The sequence below is a fragment of the Macrobrachium nipponense genome, chromosome 28 (assembly GCF_015104395.2).
Source record: "Macrobrachium nipponense isolate FS-2020 chromosome 28, ASM1510439v2, whole genome shotgun sequence".
Lineage (NCBI taxonomy): Eukaryota > Metazoa > Arthropoda > Malacostraca > Decapoda > Palaemonidae > Macrobrachium > Macrobrachium nipponense.
Window position 1 is genome coordinate 61646922 of NC_087217.1, and position 12500 is coordinate 61659421.

General features: G+C 33.4%; 2 protein-coding genes across 3 annotated transcripts in view; both read right to left on the reverse strand.

Moving 5' to 3' along the window:
* Positions 1-12500, reverse strand: part of LOC135201804 (glutamate receptor 1-like) — a 377856-nt gene that overhangs the window by 70571 nt on the left and 294785 nt on the right. The gene's annotated exons all lie outside the window — the stretch shown is intronic.
* LOC135201352 (homeobox even-skipped homolog protein 2-like) lies at positions 6797-8829 on the reverse strand. The gene is made up of 3 exons (XM_064230194.1): positions 8409-8829; positions 7895-8160; positions 6797-7673 (listed from the first exon to the last, which is right to left on the reverse strand). Exons 1-3 carry the CDS (start codon positions 8596-8598, stop codon positions 7083-7085), a joined length of 1047 nt encoding a protein of 348 aa, XP_064086264.1. The 5' UTR covers positions 8599-8829; the 3' UTR covers positions 6797-7082.

Here is a 12500-nt window from a genome sequence, read left to right on the forward strand (position 1 = left end):
CAAGTAACTTGAAGTGGCTCTGTTGGATTGCGATGTTGAAGTTTTCATGCGGATTGGTATCATTGTTAAGACGAGACTATAGACAAAATTTAACGGTACAGTTATTTGTAGCCCTCAAAGTCAAAAGGATATAACGAACACTATCAGCTTCGCCTGGGTTATTATTCGAGAAAAGACAAATAATAGAGCTATCACCCAAAGCATCCTATTAAGAAGCAATGGAGGTACAATTACCATAGAGAAATCTAGAAAAATAAAGTGACAAAGTTTCTTCGGCGCAATCGAGTTTTCTGTAGAGCGTATAATCAAGGCCACTGAAAATAGATTTATCTTTCGGTGGTTTCGGTATATTGCTGCATGAGCCGCGGCCCGTGAAATTTTAACCACGGCGGTCCGGGGGTAGCCTGTCCTAAATCGTTGCCAGACGAACGAATATAGCTAACTCTAACCATAAATATAGAAATTACTTTGGCTAGATGACTGCAGTTTGTTGTTTGATGAATGGAAGGTGGATGATCAACAAACTAATTTGCAGCCTTTCTAACCTCGGTAGTTTTTAAGAAGAGGGCGGACAGAAAAAGTGCGGACGAACAGACAAAACCGACACAACAGCGTTTGTGTGATAATAATAAAGACTGCAAAGGTTAAGAGGAAATGTGAGGAGATAGGATAAGTATAATAAAGGCTGCCCTCCACCGTGTTTAAGCATCGCCATCTTGAATTCAAGATGGCGTTGGTTTAAGAGGCAAAAAAAGGTAGAGCTTAAAATATTCTTTTCAGGACATTTTCATATAAATTTAATTTTGATTACGACTTAAGAACATATTGCACAATGGGGAACATCCCATCCCTTGTCTTAATGAATGCATAATTGTACTGCCATGTCGGGCAGGGACTAGGAAATAGTTTTTGGGTTGTCAATCACATAAAAGCCGGAAATCGCTGTTGCTCATCGTTTAAAGAAAATGGACATTCAAGTCCTAAATGAAAGAAGCAATGCGGTGATTGACATCCATAAATATTCATTTAAGTACACTCGCACAGATATAATGTATTGCTTGTATGTATGTGTAATAATGTACGTATATTTACAAACATAATATTTGCGCTGAAATACAAGACGCTTTGTGATTACAGGGAAGGACCTGACAGGGTTCCAATCTCGTCCATAATCTTCCCTTTCCTTTCATGGTAAAGTACAGCCTCGTAAAACTAAAACGAAATCATACATATACTACCTCTACCTCTCCCATACACACACACACACACATAGCGGTACCATCTCATAAACCGTTAAACAGACACGCGTATTAAATATGAGTTCGTCGGTTTCACTTTGATGACTGGTTTTCTTAAATAAAAAAACGCATAACCTACTTTTCCTGTCATTTGTACGATGCCGAATCATCGTCGTTAAATGGGACCAAAAGAAAATGTCCACATTTGGAAATAAAAAAATATCTGCTTCTATTTTCCAGAGATACGATACATCTACCACTATTTTCACTCTGTCAGAATTAAAATAAAGCGTTTGTTTCCCGAATCTGCTTGAAAAAAATGCAAATACTACATAATTCACTTTCAAAATTCTTGAATGGTTAAAGCCTATGAAAACTTTGCCAAAATCACGGAGGATGTATCTTACGGATGTTACAATAATTACATTGTACAACCTCACAAGCAATACTATCTTGACAAAATAAAATAAAAGAAAGTCAAATAATATAAGATTTGACAAATTACATAGTTGATCTTGGAGTAAAGCAATATCAAAAAGTATAAAAAATTTTCCTTCTTTTATTTCATTGGTTTTGGATGTGAATTCTTTGAATTAAGTTATTTCACCAAAGTCCCACCGAGCAACTGCCTGTTTTGCTATTTGATAAACAAAACAAAGCCTATAATTATCACTAAGAAGCAACATAATAAACACTTGAAAATTAGTTAATCTTAGCCGCTGATTCTTTCCAAATGTCTTTGCTTTTTCTCTCCAAAGTGCCACCGAGCAACTACCTGTTTTGCTATTCAATTAACAAACCCCAAAATGATCACTAAAAAATTACATAAGACTTGAAAATGAGTCAATCTTAGCCGCTGATTCTTTCCAAATATCTTCCCTTTTTCCTCTCCGCGCTCCTCTAGCGAAGACTCATAAAACATAGCCCCCAATCGAAAGTGTAGGTACGGGACTCCGGGCGAAAGGACAGACTTGGAAAGCAGATAAGCATCGACTCTTGAACCGTTAGCTGGACACACTCATTACAGACAGCTACTGTGGGTGGTGCGCTACGGCGTCGTCTTCTGTCTGTCTTCTCGCCGTCACGATGGGACGACGGGGCAGAGAGGCAGCTTGATTGACAGCAAGGGACAGATAAATACGACATGCTTTAAGGAGCCCGTACGATCTTTCAGATATATATAATATATATATATATATATATATATATATATGTAATATATATATTCTATTATATATATATCTATATATATATATATATATAAATATATATATATATATTTTTATAATATATACATATTTATATTATAATATATATATAATATAAATATAATTTAATATAAGATATATATATTACTATATATATATTATATCAATATATATAAATATATATATTATTATATATATATATAATATTATATATATATATTATATATATATATATATATATATCATATATATCTATTAAATATAATATATATATAGAATATAAAATATAATATATTAATAAGAATATATAATAATATTTATAATATATATATATAAATAATATCTATATAGAGAATTATATAATCGAGATACGAGAGATATATGATAGTATAGAGAGGATATAGAAAAGTATAAGATAGATTTATCATAATACAGATTAGAATCTATAGTAGATATAATATATAAATAGATATAAATAGATATTGAGATGAGATATATTATATATACAAATATATATATAGATATATAAATAATCATAACAGGAGATATATATATATATAGGCTGACCCCTTCCAATATATATAATAAGATATATTATAATATACAATATAAGATAATATTTGAGCTATATATATATAAAATATATATATATAGATATATTAAATAGATAGAGATATATATAAATATATATATATTAAATATATAATATATATATATATTATATATATATATATAATATAAAGATATTATATATGTATATATATATATTAATATATATTAAATATATATATATATATATTAATATATATATATATATATATTATAATATAAATATCATTTATATATATATATACTATATATTTATATATATAATATATATATATATATTATATATATATATTATATATATATAATATATGATCATATATTTTGTATATATATATATATATATATAATCTATATATATCCATAATAATATATATTATATATATATATATATATCATAATATATATATATATATATATAATATATATATATAAAAATATAATATATATATAATATTATATAATTATATACATATATATATATATATATAATATATATATATATCTAATCATAATATTTATATATATATGTATCTATATATGATATATATAGCTATATATATATATATATATATATAACATATTATAATATATATAATACATATTATATAACTAATATATATATATAATATATATATAAATCTATTATATATATATATATATATATATATATATATATATATATATATATATATATATATATATATATATAAGGTAAGTACGTATATAGTACACAGGTGGGCCATGGCTCAGTAGTGTCGCATTCACTTACCCTTCGATAGATCCATGGATTGCTCACGGTTTACAGCTCACCTGTTCGCCCCACTGTGAATGGGTATACCGTTTGGTAGGGGACGTGGGGATGGTAATTGGTAACCTCACACATGAAGGCTTGGAGAGATGTGGGAAGGTTGTACTCTTTTGGAAATATATATAGATAGATAGATAGATAGATAGATAGATAGATAGATAGATAGATAGATAGATAGATATAGATATATATATATATATATATATATATATATATATATATATTATATATATATATATATATATATATATATATATATATATATATATATATATATATATATATATATATGTGTGTGTGTGTGTGTGTAAAAGAGTAAAACCAGAACTTGTACACAAAATACCCTTCATTCAGTTATGACCACCGGTTTAAGAGTAACTGTCTCTATCATCAGGTTTAACAGGAAAAGCACAAAAAGAAAAAAAAGAAAAAATCACTAAATCACAAACTAGAATATAGTAATGCTGCACAAAATGTTATTATCGAAACTGGTAATGTAGAAGCATTAAAAAAACGAAACAGAGCAGTATTGAAAAAACAAATACCTGCATCATGAAGGCATACGCACACACACACTAAAAAATGAACACACAGCATCTCCGTAGATCTCTTGTTTTTCCTGAGGGAAGGTTTCAACTTGAAAGTGAAAACTTTCTGCTATTGGCCCCTCCATGGGGGCCACTCGACTAGAGAGAAAAGAAAATTACTCTAAACATAGACGGATCCCGTATGGCACTGAATGTGGTTTAGGTAAAAGCCTGTTTGTCCTAACAGATCTCCCTAGGTGTTCAAACCATCGTACACGTGCTTGGCACTTTGTTTTTGCCACGTAATTTGCATTACAGCAATTACACTCGTATTCAAAAACAGCATGACACTAGTTCTGCGGTTACGATGCCTTTGTACTTAAACTGCCAATGGTGTACCTAGGTTTAAACACTACTCTGAAATTAACTTGGAGATGAAAGTCTCTTAAAAGCTTCACTATTCTATTTTAATAGAAAAACTCTTTATTACAATAGAAAAACAGCAAAATATAGCACTGCTTTAATGGCTTTTGAAATAAAAACTTTCGGGAGCAACAACTTTCCTATCTGTTTACCAGCATATGTATCTAAAAAAGCATTATTAATACCGTTTTCTGAAGCATTTCTTTCATAAACCGAAATTCAGAATGAAGACTAAACTAAGATGTACAAATGTTAAAGGCACGGGTAAAGAGTGTAGAGATGAATGAATAAAATTTAGTTGAGTCCTGTAAATGTTGGTTTCCTGTAGATTGGCGTCGAAAAAGTGTTATCTCTTTGTTTACTTACAAGCACGTGAAGGAAAGCTGAAGTATTATTGTTCTCTACTGAAGTCAAGTCAATATTTCGGTGTTTTGAGTTAAAACAATCAAGAAACAGGGGTACGTGCTCTTCAGATCTAACAATTACAAATGTATCATCTACATACCGTCGACGGAACAGTGGTTTAAAAGCACCGGGACGATTATTAAGCCAAACAACTTCGTGATGAGATAAAAAGACAGTATCAAGACGCAGCTAATGTGAGCAATTAGTGTAAATGGTGTTTATTAAAATTCTGCATACTGTAGGAGTCTATAAAGTAGTTGTTGACACATATCAATGGTTTCTGTTAAAGGAATGTTTGTAAATAAGGATTTAACATCGAAACTTAAAGGACACAGCTACCTACTTCTAGATCGCAAATTTCTCTGGCAAAGGTAAAAGAATCTTTAATTGTACACTGATTACATGTTACAGGTGTGCCACAGAATTGGCAAAGGCCTTCGTTTCTAAATCCTGCCGTTTTATTTTTGTTTTTTATTATACATAGGCAGACCTACTGTTATTTCTGTGACTGCATGAAAGGTTTGGAATTTATGTATATATCTATCTTTACACACACATATATATATGTGTGTGTATAACTATAATTTCTTCACAAGGTTGTATAGAAAATGTAATTTTCTTATTGTATTTCATTAAATATAGCCATTTGCTAGACTGAGCAAGAGGGAGTCAATTCACCTAGAAAGGATCTACTGCAGTGCAGAAGACAATCATAAGAATGGTCACTTTATCCTTAAAAACGACGCAAATTATTTCAGGCGATCTTCATCACTGGAATTTATCAAAGTTATGAGGCAACCACAGCCTTTTTTTTACGATTTTTGAAAATCTGATTTTAAAAAGCATGGAACAGCGGTTACCAAGGTGACATTCAATACATAAGGTCTCGGACATTCTAACCAGGTCCTCATTAAGCATATGACCCTTCGGATCTTCTACAGATTTCTATATATACACGTTAAGCTTTTTCTTTAACAAAATAAAGTGATCACAGATTTAAGAGTACGTTTCAAGCAAGAATATGTCTTAAGAGCTTGCATGCTCTGACCAAAAAAAATAAATAAAAATAAATAAATAAAACAAATACTTTCTGATCTCTCTAAAAAAAAAAGATAAAGGACCTGTGCTTTTCTCGACAAACCACTGAAGAACTTTCTTTCAACATTCTTAAATGAATCTGTCTGTTCAACATCTTTAGAGCAATAATTTCATTCTTTTTACTCCAGTTATAAAAGACATACACGATCATTATGATTATGTAACTGTTGTACCTGGAATTCTCATAGCCCAGGACAATGGATAAAAGCAAACAGAAAAAGAATTTTTCAAATATTTATTTCTAAAAAAAAATGCTTTCGAAATCTGACTCGAAAGCACATTTGCACAAAAGATATCACAGCGTTTTTTTTTTTACCTAATCTATAGGTATACTTAGGGATGTCCCTAAGTTAAGTATCACATTTCATATGATAACCCTTAGCACCAGATTTCTTCAGCAATACATAATAAGTTAAATCTGTCATAAATTACTTTATACACTATACTATTATATATTATAATAATGACGTTCGATACTGCCTGACTTAATAATGAATCTATAAGCAAAATGCATAAATCAATAATGGTACTTTAAAATTGACAAAATAAATGAATGAAGCTTTAATTATTGAATAGACCTTCGGGAATTACAGCGTTCCTATTGTTTGAATTTATGTTGAAAGAAAAAAAATGAAATAAAAAGGGATAAACCTGGCTAATTGATACAAGCGAAATGTGACGATGCGCTGTGACTTCTTACAAAAACCTTTTGGAGGCCAATTACTCATCAATGATCAGAACAGTATTCATCGTAGCTCGATTTCCTCTACTCGGACTTCTTAGCTGGTTCCTCGGCGTACGGCTTGAAGAGTTGGGGCAAAGCGGATGCTGAGGGCACGTTCTCTTGACGAGGAGCCACCTGCTGGGGCGGTGGACGGGCTGCTGCCCGGGCGTTACGCTGGGCGGCCTCGGCTGGAAGCACGAACGGCTGAGGATTGCGCATCGGGGCTGGGAGAGGGTATTGCGGAACGAGCAACGGGTTTGGGGCGGGGGCGGGGGCAGGTGCTGCAGCAGCAGCGGCGGCAGCAGCAGCAGCCGCCCTACAGGCGAGGGCGTAATAGACGCAGCGGCAATAATCTGGGTGGACGTGAGAAGTAGGACACCCGGGGACGTGACCTCCGTGATAGGCTAAGGGTGGCGGGGGAATGCCCGGTGAGGGTCCAGGGGCATAACCGACGGAGGGCCCCGGGTAAGGCGCGTAAGGGGCTGCGTAAGGAGCATTGGCGATGTAGTTCACTCCGGAGTAGTAACGAGCGGCGGCGGGGAAGCACGGTGCCATGGCAGGACACGAGTAAGGCCAGAAGGATACGGATAACTTCTGCCTCTTTTCTTTCATGCGCCTGTTCTGATACCACACCTGAAAAAGAAATCTTATATAAGCAAAGCGTCTATATGGAAAAAATTATCCCGTTACAGCATTTATTGAGTGATTGGTTAACTTCTCTGTCAGAAGGATTAATTCCTCATGAGAGAAATAAAAGCAGACTACTGATATTTCTGATGCTCATGATACCATGTGACTCATTACTGCAAGAAACTTAAAAAAAAAAGAAGAAAAGATTTATACAAGAAGCTCACCTTTATCGTGGATTCCGCAAGGGACAAGTCCCTCGACAACTCCCTTCGCTTCTGCTTACTGACGTATGTTTCCCTGAAGAACTCTCCCTCCAATCTTGAGAGTTGTTCCCTGGAGAAGGATGTGCGGTACCTCCTTACTTCTGGAGATGAGTTGTTGCTGCCCCTGCTACTGCTACTGCTACTGCTACTTTCGCCCCTATGTCTATTTCTGCTCCTTCTGGTGAAGAGTCTGTTATTATTGGCCCTCGGCCTCTCACCACCAGGTCCTGTGGAAAACAGTGCTTTTGTTAGGAATATTCTTTTCTTTTTAGTTTTGTTAAGAATTTCAAACTCTCCAACCTTCCGTATATGTGCAATATAATAACCGACAATAGTTGCTAAAACCTATTCATTTCTACCGTGCATACGTAATTTATATTTGCTTAAAAGCACATTGAAAGTGCCGTATATAATACTCTACGCCAATTTTAAGAAAATTAAAAAAAAAAAAAAAAAAAAAACGCTGGTAACTTACTATTGAAGTTATCTGCATCGAGCACGACCTCGATCCCGTCTTGGAAACCAGGCAAGGGGGGTGGGGGAGGCGTGGCGCTTCCCTGGGAGCTAGGGCTGTAGGGCGGGCTGTCAGGGACGCCCTGATCCCTAGGCAAGGGATCCATATTGTTCTGTTGGGGATCACGACCCGCGCTATCGTTCGGAGACATCGTGAAGACACAACCACTTCGTATATCACAATCAAATAAAAACACAAATAAACTTCACTAAAGTACACGTGTTCCTTTCACTAGAATTCGGAACTCCAACAGAATGACTTGCTTCGGTGGCGGTGAGCGAGTGAGTGCTGAATTTGATCGATCTAGGGCTTTAAATACAATCCCGGGCCGAGCCGCGCCCCCGCAGAGCTGCCCTCCGATTGGTCGACCTTTTTCAAATGTAGGCGGCGCTAAGGGAAGAGTAATACACTCCCAATCACCGCTAAGAACCTGGCGATAATCCCGTCTGAGAATTTCGTTAGAGCGATCCAACTGGTCATACTTCACAAGAATACATTATTTTGAATAGACGCGTATTTATAGTAATAAGTGGGGTTATTTGTCGGCCTAACGAAGAAGAAAGTATATAAAATAATTTTAAGCTGAAATATCCCCGTTCAGAGCATATTAAAACAAAAAGTAATATTCCTTAAGATTATATTAAAACCAAAAGTTATATTCCTTAAATTTTATTAAAACAAAGAGTGATATCGCTTAAGATTATATTAAAACAAAAAGTGATATTCCTTAGGAGTATATTAAACCAAAAAGAATATTCCTTAATATTTTATTAAAATAATAAGTAACATTCTTTCATAGCATATTAAAACGAAAAGTAATATTCCTAAAGAGTATACAAGATTTTTAGCAATATGATATTAAAACAAAAGGTAATATTCTCTAACAGAACAGTAATACAAAAAGCAATATTCCTTAAAAGTCTCTTAAAACAAAAATTAATATTCCTTAAGAGTATAATAAAACAAAGTAATATTCTTCAACAGCGTATTAAAATTTAAATAATATTCTTTAAAGGTAAATCAATTAAGAAATAATATTCTTTAAGAGTATATTAAAACAAAAAGTAATATTCTTTAATTTCGCATTTAACTTCACTATCCACCTCTCTCTATTCTGTCTTTCATAACCATTTTTCATCTAGTAAATTCTCTCTCCCTCTCTCTTCTCTCTCTCTCTCTCTCTCTCTCTCTCTCTCTCTCTCTCTCAGTATTTCACGTGCATATCAAAAAGAGAGACACTTGTGTTTCTGTTTCACATCAAACTGCAAAAGTTAATAAGAACACGCTAAGATTAGCGCGCGGAATCTTCCGTTTCTTTTATCATATATAATGGCAGAACAGCATGCGTAAACCTCAAATGTTGTGTGCATCTCCCGTAGAGTTTGGCCATCTACCCCACGCGGTCGAAATGATCAGCGAGATGAATCGATAATTATATGACATTAGTCTGAACTTCAACGAGACTAAGTCCATTTTAATTCATCAGGGTAATTATTTAACACATAAATTTGTAATAAAAAGCAAAATATGGTCGGTCCTAAGCGTATTTCGAGATTAAGAAGAAAATTACAAAATGTAAACAATATGTCGGACATAAAGGGTACAATGGCCATGTAGAATGTGACCAAGTCAAAATACTTCGTTCTTTTCTTTGCCATTAGAATCCAAATTCATGTAATAGGAAGCGTCTACTGAACGACTTGTATCTCAGTATGTATCATCATCATAAATGCCCTAATAGCAACTCGGGTGTGATCATTTTGTTGAACTGAATACTACGATACAAAATAAATAAATAAGAATAAATAAATAAATATAAATAAATAAATATATATATAAATAAATAAATAAATAAGTTCAGTATGGCATGATACTATTATTATCTTTATTATTATTATTACTATATTATCATCGCCGCTGCAGTTACTGCAAGGAAAATTCTGTGTGGATAGTATTAGGGAATGTGTTATCGAGAAATAGACTTGTATATGCACGTGTTCATACGAACAGACTATGAATATAACAATGTACAACACACACATTTATATATCTCTCAATCTATCTATATTATATACGTTATATATATATATATATATATATATATATATGTATATATTATATATATATATAAATATATATATATATATGTATATATATATATATATATATATATATATACCACTATATATGTATATATATATATATATATATATATATATATGATATATATATAAAAGTGTATTTTATACAGTCGAATGCATAGTATGTTATTATGAATGCAGGTAAATACAAGTTTTTATTCGTGTGTGCATCAGTACATTTGCCAAACCACTAGAAGATACGGGTTTTTGAGCCGTTAAAAGTGAATATCCATCCCAGAACCTAAAAGGGAGAGAAAAAAAAAAACAACAACTCAAAAACATATATTTTAGGGCCTGCATAATTAGGTATAATTAACCGCAAGTGACCACCTCTGAGGATTTTAAATCCCCATGTGGCAGTATCCATGTGAAGAGCAAAACGTACTCTCTCTCTCTCTCTCTCTCTCTCTCTCTGCTAACTTTTCTAAATTCGAGTCTCATTCTTTTTGAACACGCTGTTTCTAAATCTAATTTCAAAATGCTTCCTCTTCTCCTCCCTTTCTTTGTACGTGAATGATAGTTAAATTGATCCCCTAAATATTTACGCTCTCTCTTCTCTCTCTCTCTCTCTCTCTTCGTCTCTCTCTCTCTCTCTCTCTCTCCGTTTATACCTATTCCATTCGTTAATTAGATAAAACCATGTCATCTATAACAAAACATAACAGATCACATAACGGTGTCATCTATAACAAAACATAACAGATCACAAACACGAAAAATTACTGACCATCTTACTGATGATAACCTTAAAAATCAGAATATAATAAAACTGAATCAGCTGAACAAACATGAACAGAATAGTATATATAACAAACTAGTTATTAATGAAATTGTATTTAAAAGTCATATCCAGATTTCATCTACACTGGATCTCTCGCTCACCTTTTTCGGTGCGTGAATGGTAGCTAATTTAAAAGTCTGAAATATTTACTCTCTCTCTCCCCCTCCATATATACCTATTCTCTTCATTAACCAATTAACAATATTAGTGTCACCTAAAAAAAATCACACAAAAAAGAAATATCACTGACAATCTTACTGATGATGCCACTAAAATAAACCAAGATAATAAAATTGAATAAATTCAACAAACTTCGATAGAATATCTGCGTATAATAGTGTTTTCTTATAAAACTGCACTAAAAGTAATTTTCACTTTACATCAACATTGGATCTCTCCCGCATAATTTTTTGTGTGTGAATGTCAATTAATTGAAGTCCGAAATATTTACTCTCTCTCTCTCTCTCTCTCTCTCGCTCTCTCTCTCTCTCTCTCTCTCTCTCTCTCTGTGTGTGTGTGTGTGTGTGTGTGTGTGTGTGTGTGTGTGTGTGTGTGTGTATACCACTTCTATTCATTAATCTTTTAATAATGTTACTGTCCTTTATAAAAAAATCGGAGAAAAACACGAATATTTATCGACCCTCTTGCTGATGATAACCTTAAAAGAATCACAATATAATCAAACTGATTCAATTTAACAAACATGAATTGTATACATATAGTATAGTGCTATTTTCATTTTTACATACACACCAACAACTACACTGGAATTGCTTTGTTTACAACCGATTCGCGGCGGGTGGCGGGATGGGGGATAAGATAAGAACAAATTAAAACCAGACTGGTGGATATTGAAAGTATCAAGAACCGGCAGAATCACGGCGGTTGGGTTAATCCAAGGCCAAAAGAAATTTATAGAATTCTGTTGGTCTTGGGTTAATCAAGCCTCCTTGAAGGGAGCTGACCTGAGCCATGGTCAGTGCCCCAGGCTATGCTGCCCCAGGGCAGACGCGCTCACCGGTTGTTGGTCGCCTTGGGCAAGTCTTGTCCGAGGGAGTAGCCACAGTTTGTTTGATGTTAAGGGATGTTTGTGGCCCTGACTGTCTATCTGTATGTATGAGAGAGAGAGAG